At 35.1% G+C, this 23,326-nt stretch overlaps 2 protein-coding genes across 2 annotated transcripts in view; one reads left to right on the top strand and one right to left on the bottom strand.

Moving 5' to 3' along the window:
- Positions 1-23,038, bottom strand: part of LOC131806929 (uncharacterized) — a 287,985-nt gene extending 264,947 nt beyond the window's left edge. The window contains exon 1 of the mRNA XM_059131830.1: positions 22,930-23,038. Coding sequence (XP_058987813.1) covers positions 22,930-23,029 — 100 coding nt within the window. The 5' untranslated portion in view covers positions 23,030-23,038. The remainder of the gene's footprint in view (positions 1-22,929) is intronic.
- LOC109612103 (probable insulin-like peptide 4) lies at positions 5,967-9,045 on the top strand. The gene is made up of 2 exons (XM_020035852.2): positions 5,967-6,200; positions 8,689-9,045. Exons 1-2 carry the CDS (start codon positions 6,026-6,028, stop codon positions 8,955-8,957), a joined length of 444 nt encoding a protein of 147 aa, XP_019891411.2. The 5' UTR covers positions 5,967-6,025; the 3' UTR covers positions 8,958-9,045.
- Positions 23,039-23,326: the final 288 nt, after the last annotated feature.

Below are 23,326 nucleotides of genomic sequence, written 5' to 3'. Positions count from 1 at the left end.
GGCCCACTTCTTCGGAACTTTCCCCATAAAAATTTCGAACAATCATAACGCCGGACTGAGGGTGTATACCTGTCGGCAAAACCGACTGATACTTTTTATACCCTCCACTATACTATGGAGGTTATATTAACTTTGTCATTCCGTTTGTAACTCCTCGAAATACTCATGTCAGACCCAACAAAGTATATATATTCTTGATCAGCGTAAAATTCTAAGTCGATTTAGCCATGTCCGTCTGTCTGTTTGTTGTAATCACGCTATCTTTCGAACGAATTGAGATAGGAGGCTAAAATTTTGCACACGTGTTTATTTTTCCAGTAGGCAGGTTAAGTTCGTAAATGGGCCATGCAGGTCCACGTTTTCATATAGCCCCCATATAACGGTACCTCCTGATATTCGGTATTTTGGTGATTTTAGCGACATTATTCACCGGAATTGTTTCAACTTTGGTATTCGTAATGGATACTACAGCCTATGACAGAAAATTGTCTGGGCAGGTCCATGTCTTCGTATAGCCCCCATATAACGGTACCTCCCTATATTCGGTATTTTGATGATATTAGCGACATTATTCACCGGAATTTTCAAATTGCGTATTTAGAGTTCGTAATTTACAGTCTGTGACAGAAAAATGTCTATGCAGGTCCAGGTCTTCGTATAGGCCCCATATATCAGTACCTCCCTTTATTCGGCATTTTGACGAGTTTAGATACAATACCCACCGAAATTGTTTGAGATATCGTATTTGACGTTAGTAATGGATGGTATAGCCTGCGACAGAAAATTGTCTATGCTGGTCCAGGTCTTCGCACATCTCCGATATAACGGTACCTCCCTATATACGATATTTTGATGATTTTAGCTACATTATTCACCGTTTATTTCAAGTTTCGAATTTGAATATGGTAGGCCCACGTCGTATAGACCCCAATTAACGGCTATATTCGGTATTTTTAAAATTTAACAGAATTTTTTAAGGATTTTATTTCTTAAATTTCCAAATTCGTTCCAAATGGTGGAGGGTATTCAAAGTTCGGCCAGGCCGAAACTTGTTTTCTTGTTCTTTCTACGCATATATTTTCTCAAATTGCAACTGGCACTTCTTGTATTTATTATATGTTACTTCAGCAGTAAGGACCTCTAACCCGTGTAATAGTCAAATGCATAATAGACATGTATGTGTTTATAAAATTACATCCTTACTCTTGACAACATCTTAAAACATAAAATTTGATATGCAACCTTACTAATCCCATAAACACCATGTATCTTTTGGTTTTGTTTCATCTTCTCCAGTTTATCAACATCTTTATTATGGGTTATGCTGGCATCAGCCTCAACAGAGTCATCAACATTGCAGCGGTCCCACTTATGGTTTGTTAGTCGAAGAGTATCTTCAGTTAATTGTCAAATATTTGCTTAAACAATGTTTATCAATTAAAATGTTAAAATTACATACTTTCAATACCGCCACCAGCCCACTTTACATTGTTGTTAACACAAGTCCTACAAACTCGTCGCATCCCTCCTGTGTGCATATACTACACTACATGCAAACATGCACAGAGTACCATGTCCATGGATGGATCTTCACAAGGAAGTATAAATCCACTTGGAGACGGAACAGGAACATAACAACCAACCAAGCAACCAACCAGCATGCCAGACATCCAGTAGCAGAAAATTGCATGAAACTTATGAAACATTATGCCATTGCATTGTTTGCTCTACAAGTGCAATATGAGGGCCCATGCATCAACTCCACTTGACTTTTGAAGAGCAGACCAAAGCATCAAAGGATGAACTCTTTGCGTTATGTAATATAATGGCCTGTTATACGCTTGCGAACAGCAACAGTCAACGAAAACGTTTCCTCCATTAGACTTCAGTCGATTAGAGAGAAATGGAAAGTTATTGCATTTATTTCATAAATTATGCTAGGATGCAAATCCTACTAATATTTTCAAAAAAGAAAAATTAAATATTCTTACTTTTTCGGAAAATTTACTATTAAATTTAAAAAGGAGTTATAAACTAAAGATAAAATATTCAACGCAATATCGAAGATTAGAGTAAAGAGAGAAGAGAACATTATAATTATGTAAATTGATTCCGTAACTGATGGCATGAACGAAAGCAAGTTTCTATGGTTTATACCCTCCACCAAAGGGTATATTAAGTTCGTCAATCCGTTTGTGACTCCTCGAAATAATAATTTTAGACCTAAAAAAGTAAATATATATTCTTGATCAGCGTAAAATTCTAAGACGATTAAGGCCTCTCCGTCCGTCTGTCTGTCCGTCTGTTGTAATTACGTTACAGTCAAAACGAATTAAGATGGGAAGGTAAAATTTTGCACAGATCTGTCTTTTGTCTGCAGGCAGGTCAAGTTCGCAGATGGGCAATATCGATCCACGATATCGTATAGCCTCCATATAACATTACCCCCGATATTCGAAATTTTGATGATTGTTGCCAAACACAAGGAGTTCCTTCTAAACAGTGTAGCCCCTGCCTATGTACGTCCACGGTATCGTATGTCCCTCATGTAACGGTACCTCCCTATAGTCGGTATTTTGATGATTTTAGGGATATTATTCGCCGGCATTGTTTCAAATTTCGTATTAGAAGTTCCTAGTGGGTACTACAGTTTGGGACGGAAATTTGTCTACGCGGGTCCAGATCTTGTATAGCCCCCACATATGTCGGTACTTCCCTATATTCCGTATTCTGATGATTTTAGCAACATTATTAATCGGAATTCATATTTGACGTTTCTTATGGGCACTATAGTCTATAACAGAAAATTGTCTATGCGTATTAAGGTCTTCACATAGCCCCATATATCGGTATCTCCCTATATGTTATATTTTGATGGTTTAAGATACATTATTCACCGGATTTTTTCAAGTTTCGTATTTGAATATTATAATGGCCTATGACAAAAGTTGCATATGCAGGTCTACGTCTTCGTATAGACCCTAAAATAACGGCTATATTCGGTATTTTTAGATTTTAACAGAAATTTTACAGAATTTTATTATTATTTTTTTTAATTTCAATCTTTGATCCAATGGTGGTACTGATGTTTTTACTTGTATTTCAATGTTCCTGTGACTTAAGAAACAAATATTTCAACTCCATTAGGAACAATACAGGAATGTATAAACCAGCTAAGGCCCTACATAGTACTTCGCTGTATCAAGCATAGCATATTTTAAGTTTGCCTTGCGGATACATGGAGTCGAATGAAAAATGTCATTTAGGTATTATTGAGTAGAAAAAGTATTAGTGAGTAGAAAAACCAGTAAGGAAAAGTCAAAAGTCGGGCGTGTCCCACTGTATGATGCCCTACACCACTATGTATATTTAATAGAGTTCCCGGAACAAAAGAATTTATTTGAAGTAGACCATACCACCTATCAACATTTGGCTTAAGAGCAGTTAAAATTTGGTTTCAGAGGAAACTAATATATGGGAAGCATTATCAATTCTGAATCGACTTTAATTAAATTTGATGGAAGATATTTTTTATCTTTTATACCACATAACATTGCTATAGGGTGCATGATATCCATTTGAGAAGGATTATATTAAAAACATATATATCAGAGCCGAGTTCCACAAAATGCAAACTTACGTCTCGAACTTCACTCCATTTGGGCTGATATTAGCCATTATTTGCACAATAAACCTGAAATCGGATTAAAGATATATATGAGAAATATTTCCAAATGTTAACCGATCTCGAAAAAAATTGGCAAAGGTATTTCTGAGCTCTATAAGATATCTGGCACAAAATATCATTGTTGTCGAATACATATTACGAGTGTAAGGGACCCTAAATCGGATGAAACATATATATGGGAGCTAAAACTACATCTGAAACGATTTTCACCAAATATGCCAAAATTCAGGTGATTTGGACTGATATTGACCATTTGGCGCAGAATTAACACGAAATCGGTCAAAGATATATATGGAAGGTATTTCTAAATCTGATCCGATTATCACCAATTTCAATAGGGTTCGTCCTTGGGCCAAAAAAATATTGTTCTGAAAATTTCATTTCCATCTGATAATAGATGCGACCTACATTTTGTTCACAAGAATACACTGACAGACGGACAGACGGATTGATATGCTTAAATCGACACAGAAAGTGTTTCTATGAATATCCTCAAAAGTAACTATGGGGTCTAACTCGGTTTCTTCTCCATGTTACAAACATATGCACAAATACATAATATCCTTACCACTATGTGGTGTAGGGTATAAAAAGAGTGGAACTGCAGAGACAATTTTCCGTCATAAGTTGTTGTGCCTATTACGAACCTGAAATACGAAATTTGATATAATTCCGTTTAATAATGTTGCAAAAATCATAAAATATGCAATATAGGAAGATATAGTTATATGGGGACTGTACGAAGGCGTGGACCTGCACAGACAATTTTCCATCATAGTTTGAAATACCCCTTATGAACTTCAAACAAGAAATTAGAATAAATGTGAAAACTGTCGCTAAAATCATCAAATACCGAATATCAGTGGTACAGTTGTATATCGTGGACCTAAGTATACAATTCTCTTCGAATGGTTAAAGTACTCAGAAGGATCTCCTTGTGTGGATTTTCAGAAAATTTCATTAAAAAAATTGGCTACAATCACCAAAATACCAAATATCAGGAGGTACCCTTAAATGAGGGATATACGATATAGTGGACCGACATAGTCCAACTTCGAAGTTGACCTGTCAGCAGACAAAAAACTGACCTGTACAAAATTTTGGCTTCCTATTTTAATTTGGTTTGACTCTAGCGTGATTATAACAGACGGAAGGACGGACAGGGAATTTTACCCTAGTCAAAATATATTTACTTTGTTAGGCCTACAATTAATATTTCGACGAGTTACAAACGGAATGACGAATTTAATATACTCGCCATACTATGTATAACGGAGGGTATAAAATATATATATGAGAAATCTCACCATAGCCATCGTCCTGGAAGGTATCTATTTCATTTCCCTTAACCCAGGATCATTGGAATTCTATAAAAATTTCCGATATGTTAGGCATAAATAATATCCCAAATTACACTTTGTATATCTATTAAATTCGATGTCATATTTGTTAGTAAATTCTCTTGTATTATTAATTCTTCAAATTATTATTATCAGTATTCTTATTACTTATTACCTGTCCCTTTCACCACCATGCATTTACTACACAAAGTAATTGCATTTGTATGTGTACATTAGTGTAAGTAAAGATTTCTTTTTGCCATCTCTTAAAATCCAATTAGTTAAAACAAAAATATGGGAATTTTTGTCATGGCCATCGTCTTCCTATTCTGTAATATTATTTACATACGCCCCAGAAAAGTCAAAATGTAAAATAGACAATCTCATAATTGATATATTCCATTTGAGCAGTCTCATTATACGGGTAGCTGCATGCATGCATACATACATACAAACACACACATAGCTACCACACGACACATGCTACCACAATGCCTGCTGATGTTTGGTAGGGAAAACTCAAGCAATCAATATTAGATTGAGTGTATCTTTTACAGACGACATGCAAATTGTATTGAAAATCTGCATCCCATCCAGGCAATCCCTTTATGTGGTCGTATCGATTTCCACAGGAAATACCTTTTACAAATTCCGATTGTAAAACACACAAAGACAGATGGATTGAAATAATGGAAAATAGTCAAGTCATAAACACACAGACAGATAGACAAACGGACAGACAGACCGAAAACAGATAGAGAGATATCATAGGGAATTCCTTCCAACTAAACACTATACAATTTATGGCACATGTGACCAACGAAAACACACAGACACACACACACTCCCATACACACACACATACAGGGACATACAGTACAAATTGATTTAGGAAATCAAAGCCAATGATACTGGTCCTACCTGTCGACTGAATATAAATAGAATTGACACCAGGCAGCCTGCACTTCATACGTCTGACATATTGAAGCCAGTGATAATGTCATCATCCCAGTGCTATAACACGTCTCGTTCGGCATTCATTTTATATTTTGCATTATTGGTATTCGTCGTCAAGTGTTCGGCCGGTGGACAAAGGATATGTGGATCTGCTTTAACCGATGTATTGGCGTCGGTTTGTGTAAACGGTTTCAATTATCGCATAAAAAGATGTCGTAAGTACAGAATACAAATAAGAATGGTGTTTTTTCAAATTCTTTGATAAATATTTAAATAAATCGAATTGGGAATTCTATAATATATATGTAATGTAATTGATAAAGTAGAATACAAATCTAATAAAATACGCCTTCATTCAATCATCTTCCCATCATGTAGTAATACATTCTAACAACTTATCGATATATTTGTGTGCATACCATATTCGGTACTTCCCACCGAATTTAGTCTAGCAGCAAGATAATCAAATTTGGAGAAAATCGGTTTAGATATAGCTATAGCTCCCATATACATGTTTCATCCGATTTGGGGATTTATATACCTCACATGAGTAATATGCATCCCAGAAGAATGATATTTGGTACCGGACATCAGATACTGCTAGAAAATACCTCTGTCAAATTTTATCTAAATCGGTTCAGATTAGGATATCTTTTCCGATATCAGGTTTAATGTGTACTATATTGCTAATATCAGCCCAAATGTGCTGAATTTTAGCATTTACGACTGAATTCATAATAGATACCAGTACTTTAAATTTCGTGTAAATCGGTTCAGATATAGCTATTGCTCCAATATATATAATTTATCCGATTTGGGATTTAAAGTCCCCCACAAGCGTAATATGCATTCCAAAAAAAAATTATTTTTTTTACTAGATATCAAATATAGCTCTGAAATAGGTGTATAAAATTTCGTCAGGATCGGTTCAGCTTTGGATAAATCTCCCATATATATGCCCAACCGCTTTCGGATTAATTGTGCACCAAATTAAATTAAATTTGGTGAAAATCGGTTCAGCTATAGCTATAGTTCCCACATATATGATTCATCTGATTTTGTGTTTAAGTCCCTCACATTCGTAATATACATCCGACATCAATGATATTTGATACCAGTTATCTGATACAGCCCAGATATACTTCTGACAAATTGTATCAAGATCGGTTCAGATTTGGATATAGGTCCCATATATATCTTCAACCGGGTTAATTGTGCACCAAATGGCCAATATTAGTCCAAAAGTCCTGAATTTTGGTTCATTCAACCAAATTCAGTCTAGAAGCAAAAACTTCGAATTCGGAGAAAATCGGTTCAGATATAGCTATAGCTCGTATATATGTTTCATCTGATTTGGTGTTTAAGTCCCTCAAATTCGTAATATGCATTCGACAACAATGACATTTGGTAAAAGTGCAATGGTTTTGTTGCTTGTGTGGCAGGTAGCAGAATATTAACGTATCCAGATCAACACCATCTAATCCGGCCATAAAATACTACAATTATCTCTCGATAACACAATCCAGTTAAGGTAACTCTTGATCTAACCTTTTTTGGCAAAAAGAAAAAATTGTACCTCCGCCGGAGAAAGAAAAGATGGGAAAGCTTCTCAACAATAACTCTTGGATTTTCCGAGCCCCTGATGCGAAGATATAGAATTTCAACGATACTAAATGAAAATGAGTCTCATTATTTTGCGATAGAATTTCAGATCAATATCATGCCTTTCAAAAACGCAATTATGGAAACCATCGTTTTGTTGATGATCGGCCGGCTTGAGTTCTTGTCTTAACTTAACTTGAACCAATGCCCAAAACAACGACGATAAATGGACAAATCTGGGGTTTCCTCAACAATTTCGGCTAAACAGCAATATTCTGAGTTGTTCTTGAGCAGGATAATTCAAAATAACGCATCTAGCTGGAAAACCTGGTACTTTTATTGTTGTAAAAAAAAAACATAATTAAAATAGTCCTTATTATATAGCAGAATTTAAAAGAAATTATTATATTGGATATTGGCCCTAAATTCTACAACAATCACAGAAAATATATGAAAATATCTCAAACAGTTGAGAAGTTATAGCATATTTATGAGAAAAAACACAATTCCGAAGCATTGACGTCTAAATCCTGAAACATTTTGATGTACATTTTTGGCTTCCTTCGTTTTTACAATCGAATATTGATTTAATATTTTTCTAACGAAAATCGCCTTGAATCTCATTAGCATTTCCAGAAATCGGGGAAGTCCGACATAACACATGGATACAGGCGGTTTAGAAGTTCACATCGCAAAGTAACTTAAAACGAATGGGGCAAGCTCCATTTTCGAAGTTGGATTTAAATTTTTGAATTTGGATTCCTTGGAATCCGTTGGTTTTAGATATATAGTGTCTACGGCAATATTGCAGATAAAAGCGCTAGATTTGGTTAAGCTATACAATACCAAAGGGTTATTTTTGTTCGTTATTTCAAAATATGGTTAAAAACTCCCTTTAAACATGATGTCCCCATATTCTACAAAATTATTTGTCATAAAATTCGACTATGGGCCCTAAATCTTATCCTGAACATATTTATTAAAGACATATTTCATGGTCAAAGTCGTACTCTACATTACTCTCTATAATTATTAATGATTTCTCAAATCACTATGATCGATTACTACTATTTTCATTAAAAATCTGTTATTTTCTTTTAGTGGAAATGGAATATGGACCCACCGAAACATCACCGCCCGACGACAGCTGGTATTATCGTATTAAGGAAATTTTAAGTAAACTCGAACCGAAATCGACCCATCAAACAGATGATAAGGTCTTCATTGAAATAAGTTCCCATACCCAAACTACTCACAAAGTGATAATACGCAATCGTAGGCAAAGCGCTGTGGGACGTAGCCGTGGTGTTGCCGATGAATGCTGCACCAATGGCTGTGTCTATGCCGATATACTAATGTATTGTGCATAAAAATGTTTATTTATCTTGGATAATTTTGCATTTCTTAGCATTCAATAGAATATTTTTCTTTTTCGCCAAATAAAAGCATTGAATAGAATTGTGTTAGTGACACATTTTGCTTTAAAGAATCACCATGACAAGACAATTGAAGGTAAGATTCCAGAAGTTATATAAGTAATGGCATTAGGGTTTTTGCAGATATTATCTGCTAACGGCTTATGACAGATTGATGTATTCAAATATAAATACCCGGTTTTGCTAAGTCAAATGAAAACAAAATAAAGACAAATGGAAACAAGTAAAAAAAAAACATTATGTTCGGCGTGCCGAACTTTTAATATCCTCCACCATTTGGTGGAGTGTTCCACTTTAAACTACAAATACCAGTAAGACCGTTTGGATAAAGCAGTTAAAGATTTTCAAAAAAAAAAAGTGGGTGAGTCCGTTAAGTGGAAGGCCATACCAAAAAGAGTACAAATTTAGTAAACTTAAATGATAAATCTAAAAAAAATCCGTGGGTAAATGTGACAAGGGTTATCAAAATAACGGAAACCATGAACCTAGATATTCAATGTTCTGCTACTGAAACGAAAACCCATTAAGAACTTCAAACATCAATTTTTAGACGAATCCGTGGATAATGTGACAATAATCATCACAAAACTGATGTCGCTAGGTAACGTTATATGGCGGTTATACGAAAATGTGCACCTTCACATACATCGCAATATTATTATCAAACTTAGATTGAGTTCGGAGATGGGAAATATATGTATACTCCTTCTGGTATCTCCACACAAGAGGTCAACATTTTCACCGAAAATAACTATCCGTATAGAGCATGAACGGGCTATTCAATTTTGTTCAATTTTTACAAATCCTATTAGTTGAATCAGTGCGATAATGGGCAATATCGAACCACTCTATCATGTACCTCCCATACAAAGGGTCAACATTTTGGATAATTATTACTCTTATAAAAAACGAAATTAGAATCATATTCTGATTCAAATTTCACACATCCCAAATTTTTTTACCCTCCACCATTGTATGGGGGTATATTAAGTTTGTCATTCCGTTTCTAACACCTCGAAATATAAATTTTAGACCCAACAGGATTCACCGGAATTCTTTTAAATTGCGCTAAATTTTCTGTGACAGAAAATTGTTTATATAGTCCCATATATCGGTACCTTCCTATATTCGGTATTTTGATGATTTCAGCGACATTATTCACGCAAATTATTTCAAATTTCGTATTTGAAGTTCCCACTAGGTACTACAGTCTATCAGAAACTTGTATTTGCAGATCCAGGGGTATCTATTGCCCCCATATATCGGTACATCCCTATATTCGGTTTTTTGATGATATCATCGACAATATTCACCGGAATTGTTTCAAATTTGGCATTTGAAGTACGTAACGGGTAGTACAGCATGTGACAGAAAATTGCCTATACAGGTCCAGGTCTTCATATAGACTCCTAATAAGGGTACCTTCCTATATTCGGTATTTTAATGATCCTGGCTACATTATTCACCGGAATTTTTTCTTGTTTTGGTTTTTAAAGTTTGTAATGGGTACTACAGTCTATGACAGAAAAATGTATATGCAGGTCCAGGTCTTATATCGGTATATCCCTACACGATTAGTCGGTATTTTGACGATTTTCGCTGCATTATTTACCGGAACGTTTTTCAAGTTTCGTATTTGAATATTGTAATGGCCTATGAAAAAAATTGCCACTGCTAGTACACGTCTTCGTAATGACCCTACAACTCCCTAAATTCGGAACTTTTAGAATTTTACAAGATTTTATTTATTTTTTATTTTAATTTTTTTTTTTTTTTAAATTTCCAAATTCGTTCCTAGCGGTCATTTAAAGTTCGGCCCGGCCGAACTTATTGCTTGTTTACTTGTTTACCTATCGGGAATGTTCCCCTTTCATTATGTCATTTTGACTTCTTATAATATAGAAATGCTATTTACATAAAATTCTTCATTTGATACAGCCCTTACAGCGGTCTTGATTATATTTTATAAATCAAATTGCCTTTAGCTTGATTTTTTTTGAGCGTAGAATATTTATTCGCAAAGCATTTCAATGACCAAAAAAATTAAAATATGGACCAAATTGGAGACTCATTATGGCCCTTTGGCATTTAGGGTGCATTGTCAGGAAAGAATTTTAAGAAGAGTCGCATTACAGATATTGCTAAAATTATGATATCGATCATTACACTACATATATTCTTAGTAGAAATCTTAAATATTATGTGCGATTTTAGAAGAAAATGAGTGAATTATTCTAAATACTGGCACTTTGTGGATTAGGTAAGAGTTTATCCACCTGACCTACGATGTGCGAAGTTGCAACCAAATTGATTACTCCCTTGGCTTTGTATGGTATTTGATGTAATTTCAGAAGAAACTCCTTATCATAGCTCCCATTCTCATTCATCTCAGCTGCAATATTTCACACGTTAACCCCCGAAACCCTTAAAGGAACGAATATACATACGTAGTTATTTTTAGCAGAGAGCATGGGTGTCTCTGTTTGTTTTTATTTGTTTACCTGTCAATGCCCGAAGAAAATTGCTAATGTTGTTATGGTGTCATGGATTGAAACAAACAAGAATTATTTCCAAGAAATGTATGTTTATTTACATCGTACGTAAGGGGTACGGTCAGATGTGGAACTGATAAATGAGGGGCTACAATAAGAGGTTGTAGATAAATGGAGTCTGAGTAACACTGGGACAGGTAGCTACAAAGAACGACAACCAAGCAATTTCGTTCACATGGGTTCCAGTCATTGACAACCCGATATTCCGATTTAAAATATTATTTATTTTGCCAGAATATTGTAGACGAATACTATGCAGTCTTTGGGGTAACCACAATTCATAATTGTAAATCTATATTAAATTCTACATTGCAACGCATCCCAATTAGGTTTGCTTAATTTTAAGTTAAACTGTGCAACGAACCCCTTATTCAATGTCGCATCTGCGCCCACATAAAATATGTTATGATGGCAGACACCATGGTAGATATCTGGAAATTTTCTTATAAATAAAACATTGAAACCTTATCACAATATCAGTATTCTTACAATATCGAAAATCATAAATGACTATGAAAATTTTGGGAGTAATTGTTATACTAATATTGGCTTACGCTAAAAATGCATTTGGCAATACCCTCTTATGTGGTGCAAAATTGGATATGGCCCTATTGGATGTATGTGGCCAGACGGGATTCAATACAAGGCTGAAGAAATCAAACGGTAAGAGTTACTATTTCCTATTTGCTCTGTACCAATGTATATGTGTTGCGGGTGTTTATTTTTTATTCCATCTTCTGGATGCATTATTAGTTTCACCGGATATCATGGAAGTTCTAAATCCCATGGCAACTTTAAGCGATGTATTTCGGAGTCAAGAAGAAAATTTTCTGGCGAAAATTCGTAGACGCCGACAGGGCATTGTCGATGAATGTTGCAGATTGAAAGGTTGTACGTACAGCGAATTAAGTCAATATTGCAGTAGTAGTCAGCTGTGAAGTTAAATCAATCATGAAATTATAATAAACGAAACTAAGTGAGAGGTCATGGTCCTTTGCCAATTTTTTCTAATTAATATTGAATCCCAAAAAAAAAAATGGTATACATTCCACAAGTATGTTGTAAAAAATTAAATAATTCTATAAGATTTAATTCATTTTGGATATTATGTGATTTTATTTTTATGACTGATATTGTGGGCAATAAACGCCTATATATCCCTATGGAACAATGAGAGTGTAGGGAAAACCACAAAAATCTTTTGGGGCGAACCCGATGAGATAAAAACGAAGAACCTTATATTACTAGGTAAAAAAGAGATCAGTCAGGTAACAGGCTTCCTTTCGGGGCACCTGAGCCTACAAGCTCATCTGTACAAGATAGGATGTGCAGAAAACAGTATATGCTGGGCATGTGGGGAAGATGACGAAACATTGGAACATTTTCTCTGCCAATGCCCAGAGTTTGCAAATATCAGATCCAGTTTCTTAGGGAACGACTCCATACCAGACCTTAATCAGACCATGATAAATTATATAATACAGTTAAGAAATTTGCATTTCAAATATAACAGACTGTAAACTACCCGCCTTCTTCAAAAACCCTTAGTCTAGAGCGGATAACAGGCCTATACTGGCTTAAATGTATGTCCAACAGGGCATCTGGCGAATTGCTTCACCGCTCTTTTCAACCTAACCACAAATGGCTATCGTTAAAGAACTCCAGCATTTAAATTTGAATAAATCTTTTGTGTCTCGTACCATCACTCTTTACTGTGGTACTGGTAGCGTAGCCCGACGCCAAGGAAGTGAACGGAAGAAAAAAGCAACATCAGCAGAAATGGTTCGATAAGTAAAGAAGCGACTTGATCGAATCCCGCATCGCAGTGGCCGAAAAATGGCTCGTGAGCTGAACATATCGCAATATCCCATACGGCAAATATTAAAAAATTTGCTCGGGGCAAAGCCATTGAAATTCCAAAAAGTGCATGAACTTACACTGCAAAAGAAAGAAAATACACTCAAAAGAGCTAAAGAGTTGCTTCGCTTGGCTGAAGGTCGTGAACTGCCGAATTTGGGTGTCTCCGATGAGAAAACATTGGTTGTCCAGCGGTTTGTACACAAACAAAATGATCGTGATTACTAGCCAAAGAAGTCAGCTGAAAATGTGCAAGTGAACTCAAGCGCCGGCCATGGTTCCTCCCCCATATAAGGTACCCCCCGATGCATTTTGGCACTTCCAACAGAATTCAGCCTAGAAGCTTGTACTTCAAATTTGGTGAAAATCGCTTCAGATACAGCTTTAGCTCCCATCCGATTCATCCAATTTGATGCCCCTCACATGCGTAATATATATATAGTTCGATAATAATTCTGCCAAATTTGATCGAGATCGGTTCAGGTTCTTCTAAAATAATTCTGCCATCGAGATCGGTTCAGATTTTTAATTACCTTCGATATGCATTTTCATCAGATTTTACGGTTATTGTCCACCACATATAAAATATCAGCTCATATTGACAGATTTTTCCATATTCAACCGATTTTTTCAATTTGGTGAAATTTTGTCCGGCATATCTATTGCTCCAATAAATATTTTTTTATTGCAACGTTGCTTACGGTTTATGGGCTGGTGGCACCGAAACGGCTCAAGCTGGAATATTGAAAATTTGCACGAGGACTAGCCTTGCTGCAGAGGCGGGTGATAAGACTGGGGTTTTGGAAATTCCTACTAAAAGGATACGAAAAGTACTAAAATGTACTAAAAATTTAATACTTTATATTGGAAAAATGGAATGTGCTACAATTCAGAAATTGAAAATGATGGAGTGCATGATAGATGTATCAAATGGGTACTACAGCCTATGACAGAAAATTGTCTGTGCAGGTCCACGTCTTCGTATAGCCCCAATATAACGGTACTCCCCGATATTCGGTATTTTGATGATTTTTGCGACATTTTTCACCGAATTTTTTATTCAAGTTTCGAATATTCGAATATTGTAATGGTTTATGACAAAAGTTGCCTATGCAGGTCACGTCGTTGTGTAGACCCTAATATAACGGCTATATTCGGTTTTTAAGATTTTAACAGAATTTTTAACGGATTTTTTATTCAAAACCTAGAAAGTCTGAAAATTTAGTACGAAATATGAAGTTATGATAAAAACAAGTAAGCAAAGGCTACAGTCGAGCGGGGCCGACCGTTGAATACCCTACAACACTACAATAAACGATACAGTTTATATAGGCGAGATACTCGAAAGAATTCCACAAGATATTGTGACAAATAATAAAAGAAAATCATCAGGTTTCGTTCTCTAATTTTCGAATAATAGCAACTTAAACTAATTTGCTCATTTCCAATTTATTGGTAGATGTTGCACGTAAATGGTCTTCCTAGATCTGGAATCAATATTTCCTAAAGACCTATAATTTCTCAAAAGTGGCAGGAGATTAACATTTATTATTGGTTTTTGACTGAAATGCATCTATATGAGATACAGACATTTGACTATATTCTTCAATAAAATCAGCGTTAACGAAATAGTCAGAAGTGCGTCTTTCCTGTATTTGTGAATTCTCCAAGAAGTCACCGTAATGGACATTTTCGTATTTTGTCGACAAAAGTTGGCAAACTATTTCACACATTGAATATTTTTGGATGGCCATCCAAAACTATTTGGCTTTTGCAATGTCCGGTAACCTCCATTCAAATGCGCGTGAGAATCGGGCGATAATTACGACTTGCTGACAATTTTGCAGTTTTTTTTGTCCATTTCAACCCCAAAATATATGGCGATTATCTCCAAAATGAGTAGGCTTCTATTCTGACCCTCATCTTATCCCCATGCAAAATTTCGTAAGGATCGGGCCATAAATGCGATCTGTATATGATATATTGATATCCTAACTACTTAGTTTTGTTAGCTGTAGAAATATTACCAAATGTTTAATTCAAAATGAAAAAATATGCCAAAAATATGACAAAATTGAAAAAATATGAGAAAATTTACAAAATCAATATTTTCATCTTTAAAGAGATATTTTTATGCGATTTTTTAGACGTTTTTTCTTTTCTGCCAAGAGGCCATTCTGAATTAATGAGAACTGTCGAAATCAGTTCAGCCGTTCTCGACATAAAATAGATCTTTCAAGCATATCTTCTTTGATAGACATATATATCGCACATATTTTGCTATATATTCGATTTGTTGGATCTTAACATCAATGTAAAGATCAGAAGTAACCTTGTCATGGCTTTGTGGTTTCGCCGGGATTTAAAATATTCGCGGTTTAATGAAAAATTTTGAATTTTTTCAACAAAAAAGATATGGTCTATTTTAGCCGCTAATTATTATCCGATGACCACCCAAATTGGTAGGCTTCTTCCCCGCCCTAAACTCTAGCTACATGCGAAATTCCGCGTCGATTGGTCTATAATTGCGACCTGTATAGCTACTGCAAAATACGACATTTTTTCAGTATTTGGTCCATTTCAACCCCTAAACATTTGGCGATCATCTCCAAAAGAAATAGGGTTCTATTCTGACATTAACCCCACCTACATTTTAAATTTCGTGAAGATCAGGCCATAATTGCGACCTGTAGAGTGATTACAAATTAACATGGACAGACGGACAGACGGACAGACGGACGGACGGACATACATAGCTAGATCGACTCAGCTCGGCGAGCTAGGAAGATCCATATATACTTTCCTATATGGGAATCCAATATTTCGAGGTGTTACATAAATTCTGGCCCAATCAAACTTATAATACCCCCAACACATAGTGTTGTAGGGTATAAAAATTGTCATACTGAACAAATTGCACTTTTTTGCCACTAAGAAGGCGCAACACGAACTGTTGAAACGAATTTAAAATTTTAAGGTGGACTTGTCACTGACAAAGTAGCAGGCACTTTCTAGTAAAATATCTTTCTAAAAAGCATGTTCCGCTGAACGAATTACACAAAATTAAATAAAGCCTTAATAATTGGGAAAACATTCTTACTTTCCTTCCCAACAACAAAATAAGTTGCATTAAACTTTTGAAGGCATATGCGCAGCTAACATGTACCTAGCTGATCATCCATCCGTCCATTCAAAAACTTTGTGTGCTGCCAAAAATCTGCTGTCCTAACAAAATCATGAAGACTGGGTCACAAGCGAAGATTTTGGCCATGTGCAAATAAAAAACCCAACTTTTTCTTAAATCCAAAATTAACTAGTTTGCCCTTTTATGTGTATCTTTCTTGGAGTTCCACTAGAGCTCTTTTTTCTGTTTTCCTTCTTCTCTACAATTTTTGGCTCCATTCTTGTTTAGTTATCGTGGTCCGAACTAAGTTTTAAGGATATGACAATGACAAGAAAGTCTTCATTTTTGTTCTTGTGCATGTATGTGTGTTGTGCTGTGCTGTGGCACAGCTTTTGCGGCACTTATCTGATATTGTCCCAATGCCAAGTTTGATTATTTATATGGGGCAACATTTGTCGTTTGCAGAATCTCTCTAATGGATGTCACATGAAATTAGCACATGTGTCATAATTTATAATGCTATAATACAGCAACGTTGTTGTTCTTGTTGTATATCGTATCGTTGTGCTGTACATCCTGTCCAGTGAATTTCTGTGGTCACATGTTAATTGGTAGAATGGTAATTTCGGGTCAGATTATGTGCCACAAAAAACAGACACACACACACATATACGCAACGCACCGCATAGACAACGTTTCTAATTGAAAAAGGCAAGATATTATAATTAAATCGGATTAAAGTGGTAATGAAACTCAATCACCACAAAAAAAGAAAAACTCATGTTAATTTCAATACAAATTAAGGTAATTACGAAAGGATCAATATTTCAAACTATTAGTGTTGAGGCAGAAAGTCATAGTCTCAATAACTAATCGGAATATACGAAGTTACAGGACAATTATACAGCGAAAAAGTCAGACTTTGAGGAAATTGGAGAAGAGGTCAAGTAGTTAATATAATCGACAAACCCGTTTAAATAAATAATTGAATATATCCTGTCTGGCTTGTCTTTTCTTTAAATAAACTGTAATAACTGAGAAATCTTAAATCGTGTTACAGAAGGCCTATCAAAGTGTTATATCCTTAGAGATCCTCATAAAATGCCGTCTGTAGATAAAAGACTTCTGGTTTGATTTTCTGTTAGCTGCGACGGCAATATATTTCAAGAGCAAAAAATCAGAATAATACATATTTTGTGGGGACCCCTAAAGGCGTTCCTTGTTTACATACGATAACTGGTTAAAAATAAATTTTAGAAAAGTAGCCATTTATAAATTGGCCCATGTATTTGTATAATCTTCATATAACCTGGGTATTGAGTCACAATTGATTACGAGAAAACATGAACATATGTTGCTTCCGAATTTAATTTTCCTATCCGAAACCCCAATTTTGGCGTCATCGATTCTTTGTAATTATAGGGTGAATTCCAAAAAAAATTCACTGGATCTCGAGGCTACTGTTAAGAGCAAGATAAACAATTTGACATCATTTTATGGATGAAATAAGCTACAAAACGTATATACAAATTAAATATTCAATATGCCAAGTATTTCAGCACTTGGAACAAAACTTTTAAATAACTCTAGGCTGAACCATCTTTTGCAAGAAATTGAATTGAATACCATCCATCTTTTGCAAGAAATTTACAAATTAACAAAAAAAATCCTTTGAAAAATACTTCTAAATTCAAACTAAGTAAAAAAGCTGTAAGTTCGGCCGGGCCAAACTTTGAATACCCTCCAACATTTGGATCGATTAAAAAAAATCCGCTACAAATTCTGTTAAAATCTTAAAAATACCAGTATCCATAACGCAGGCCGCAGTATCCATAACGTACTTCAAATACCAAATTTGAAACAATTCCGATAAATAATATCGTAGAAATCATCAAAATACCGAATATAGGTAGGTACCGATATATGTGGGCTATACGAAGACGAGGACCTGCACAGACAATTTGCTGTTGCAGGCTGTAGTGTTCATTACGAACTTCAAATATCAAATTTGAAACAATTCCGGTAAATAATGTCGCTAAATTCCAACAAAGTACCGAATATCGGGAGGTACCGTTATATGGGGGCTATACCAAAACGTGAACTTACATGACCCACTTTCAATACCAAAAGTTCTGCAGACATTATATACATTTGAGTAAAATTTTATCAATCTACTTTATTTCCTTCGGAAGATAGAGTGTTTTCCACAGACGGATAGACGAACGGGCTTCACTAAATCGACTTGGAATTTTATGCTGATCAAAAATATACATACTTTGTGGGGTCTAAAATGTATATGTTAAGGTGTTACAAGCGGCATGTCAAACTTAATATACCCTCCATACTATGGAGAAGGGTATAAAAAATACAGAATAGGGGGAGTTACTGTTATATTGTCGCCTATACGAGGACATGGACCTGTATATGCAATATCATTGGCCATTGTGATATTCAAACACGAGACCTTAAACAATTCCAGTGAATAATGTCGCTAAAATCATCAAAATACCGAATATAGGGAGATACTTTTATACGGGGCCTATACGAAGATGTGGACCTGCATAGGCAATTTTCAGTCAAAGGCTGTATCACCAAATACGAACTTACAATACGAAATTTGAAACAATTTCGGTGAATAATGTTGGTAAAATCACCTAAAAACCGAATATAGAGAGGTGCAGTCATATGTGGACCGTACAAAAACTAAGAACTATGTTGAAAGTTATATGCAAAGATATTTCGTCTAAAAATTGTGACTGAAACACCTACATACCTTAATCTATCAGTACAGTTATATTTGGACTATACCAAAAGTCCTGTAGACCTAACACATATCTGAGTAAAATTTTATTAACCTACTTCACTTCGTTCGGAAGCTAGAGTGATTTCCACAGACGGACGGACGGCCATCACTATATCGACATAGAAGTTTATGGTGATCAAGTATAGTTATACGTTGTGGGGTCTAAAATCTATATTTTGAAGTGTTACAAGCGGAATGACAAACAAAAATTTGATTTTTCCCTTGGAGCCAGTATCGGTGATGGAAAATATTGTTCCAGATCTAAGAGGATTATTCGAAAGGGGTACATCTGCTTTATGTATTGAAAATAAGTAAGCTAAGGCTTAAGTCGCCCGGGCCCACCATATGAAACCCATTGATATATGTAGATTTGAAACTGGTTTGTCAAGAATGAAGTAAACTTCAAGATATAGAGAACCCCGTATCATTTATTTAAATAAATTAAAACTGCTCGTTTTCCAATTATCGATTAATACGGATATGAATAATGGAATAAATTCCAAATTGAAGTCAATATTATGTTCATCCATTCGAACAATTCTCATATATAAGAAACCAACAATTTCCACAAAAAAAAAAAAAAAAAAAAAAAAAAAAAAAAAAAAACAACAGTCAGCTGGGCAGATTATGTGACAGCCTACACCACTATGCATATTTAGTAGAGCTTCCGTAACAAAAGAATTTATTTGAAGTAGATCATTCCACCTATCAACATTTGGCTATAGAGCCGTTATAATTTGATTTCAGGAGGAACTAATGTATGGGAAGCATATCCAATTCTGAATATATTTTCACTAAATTCGACGGAGACATTTTCATCTTTTATACCAAATAACATTGCTATAGAGTGCATGATATCACATCGAGAAGGATTATATAAAAAAATATATATCGGAGCATAGTCCCGAATTTCACTCCACTTGGGCTGGTATTAGCCATTATTTGCATAATAAATAAGAAATCGGCTTAAGGATATATATGGGAGCTATATCCAAATCTGACCCGATGTTAATAAAATTTGACAGATGTATTTTTGTGCTCCATAAGTTGTCTGGTTCCAAAGATCATTGTTGTGATGCACTCCACAATGCGAATGTGAGAGACTTAAGCAACAAATCGGATGAAACACATACAGGGTGAAATAAAAAAAACTGCAACAAAATCAAACGCCATAATTTTTACATTTTTTTTTTTAATTTTATTGAATGAAACATAAAATGTCGGAAATAGAATCAAATATTAGAACAAGTTTAGATTTGTTCGAATTGGTCACCTTTGGCACGAATTATGGCCTTCAAATGGCCAATGAAACCGTCACACGCTGCACGAATGTTGCTCTGCGGTATTTTGGCCCATTTCCGGCGAAGCGCTTGCTTGAGGTGATCGACACTTTGGTATTTTTTTTTATCGCTAACCTTGCTTTCCAAAATACTTCAGACACAATAGTCCAACGGATTGAAATCCGGAGATTTTGGTGGCCATTGTGGGCTGGGAAAGAAGCGTGGATTCTCATTTTGTAACCATTCTTGTTGGGTGGCGCGTGCTGAGTCCTGTTGGAATGTCCAAGGTCTGTGGCCAAAATGTTTGCGTGCCCAAGACTTTAATACACCCTCCAGAATATTTTCGCGATAATATTCGGCATTTATTCTGATGCTACGGTCGATTAATACGAGCGAAGAGCGAAGGTGCACATTTTCAGCTGACCTCATTGTCAAGTAAACACGATCATTTTGTTTGTTTACAACCTGCTGGACAACGAATGTTTTCTCATTGGAAAAAACCAAATTCGGCAGTTCACCACTTTCGGCCAAGCGAATCAACTATTGACTCTTTTGAGTCCATTTTCTTTCTGTTGTGGTGTAAGTTCTTGCACTTTTTGGAATTGCAATGGCTTTACCCCGAGCTCATTTTTCAATATTTGCTGAATGGAATATTGCGATATGTTCAGCTCACGAGTCATTTTTCGGCCACTGTGACATCGACCAAGTCACTTCTTTACTTTTCGAACCATTTCTGCTGATGTTGCTGTTTTCTTCCCTCCACTTCCTTGATCACGAATAACTTTTTTTTCTGGAAAATTCTCACCAAACTGCTTTTGTACGCTTGTAAACAATATAATGAGCTGTCACTGGAATAATTTTAGCAGTTGTCGGAGGAGTGGCTTAGAAATGACAGGAGTCTGAAGTTGGTTGCAGTTTTATACCCTACAACACTTTGTATTGTTTGATTGGGCCAATAATAATGAAACAGCTCGAAATATTGGTTTCCCACATAGGAAAGTAGAGATGGATCTTACTATCACGCCGAGTCAATCTAGCTATGTATGTCCGTCTGTCCATGTTAATTTGTAATCACTCTACAGGTCGCAATTATGGCCCGATCATCACGAAATTGAAAAGGGGGGGGGGGGGGGGGGTGGGGATAGGGTCAGAATAGAACCCTATTGTTTTTGGTGATGATCGAAAAATATTTAGGGGAAATGAACCAAAAACTGAAAAATTTCCTGATTTTACAGTTGTTCTACAGATTGCAATTATAGACCAATCAACGCGGAAGTTAGCATGGGGCTAGAGCTTAGGGCTGAGCAGATGCCTTCCAATTTTTATGGGCATCGAGTATTATTTGATGGGTGAAATAGACCATAAAATTTGTGTTAAATAAAAGTGAAATTTTCCATTAAACCGCGAATATTTTTAATCCTAGCGAAATCACAAATAGACGACCAGGTCAATTTTGACCGTTATGTAGAGGTCGATAGTAAATACATGGGATATATATATATATATATATATATATATATATATATATATATATATATATATATATATATATATATATATATATATATATATATATATATATATATATATATATATATATATATATATCGAAATATATACAATGTGTATATACAAAGGAAGAGGATGTTAGCTAGAATGCTTATATCTCAAGAATGGCTGGACCGATTTTGACAAATTTTGTCAATTCAGAATGCCCTCTTGGCATAGAAGAATAAAATCTAAAATCGCATAAAAAGATCCCAATAACGATGTTAATATAGATTTTTGTAGTATTTTGTGACATATTTTTTTTTTCATATTTGTTATCGCATGCGATTTTTTCAATTTGACTTGTAATATTAAAGTATACATTTTGTATAATTATCGTCCGATCCTCACGAAAATTTTCATTAGGGTAAGATTAGGCTCAGAAGGGCTAGGCCGATGATATTTAAAAATGTCCGCAATATTGAAATGGACCAACATCTAAAAATGTTCCTGATTTTGCTACCGTTATAAAGGAAACCAAAGGACACGAAATCTTGCATGAAATTGGGGTTTAGGACAACGGGTAGTAGTACCACTACTTTTGTGTAAAAATATACCAACATTTCCATTCTACCGCAACGATGAAAATAACTTGCAGTCGAAATCCAAAATAATCCAAAGGCATATGTATTTAGCACTGTATATCTAGAAACCATAACATATCTTTTATCAAAAAAAACTTCATAGTTTGTTTTAAGGAAGTATTTAATTCTAGTTATAAAAGTTTTAAAAATTGACTTACCTATTCTCGCATTGGTACATTCGATTAGTAATGACCAAACTAGAAGTGTAACTTGTAAAACGCCTGCATTTCTACAGCTGTAGTGATTGAGAACAGACATGTTTGATGGAACTGTATTCGTTCTGCACTCCTCTGCGTCGTTAGGTGGGCTGTTATTGCTGTCTTAGTTATTTGTATTTTATAAAAATGTTATATTTTCCATAAGTTGTCTGGTTCCAAAGATCATTGTTGTGATGCACTCCACAATGCGAATGTGAGAGACTTAAGCAACAAATCGGATGAAACACATACAGGGTGAAATAAAAAAAACTGCAACAAAATCAAACGCCATAATTTTTACATTTTTTTTTTTAATTTTATTGAATGAAACATAAAATGTCGGAAATAGAATCAAATA

This window comes from Musca domestica, unplaced genomic scaffold (assembly GCF_030504385.1).
Source record: "Musca domestica strain aabys unplaced genomic scaffold, Musca_domestica.polishedcontigs.V.1.1 9, whole genome shotgun sequence".
Classification (NCBI taxonomy): Eukaryota; Metazoa; Arthropoda; class Insecta; order Diptera; family Muscidae; genus Musca; species Musca domestica.
Note: the sequence above shows the minus strand (reverse complement) of the source record. Positions and strands in the feature narration are given on the sequence as shown.

Bases quoted from the DNA above. Each gene is read 5' to 3' on its own strand.
- LOC109612103 (XM_020035852.2), top strand. From the start codon at position 6,026: ATGTCATCATCCCAGTGCTATAACACGTCTCGTTCGGCATTCATTTTA. The intron at 6,201-8,688 runs GTAAGTACAGAA...ATTTTCTTTTAG, and splicing joins TTATCGCATAAAAAGATGTC to TGGAAATGGAATATGGACCC.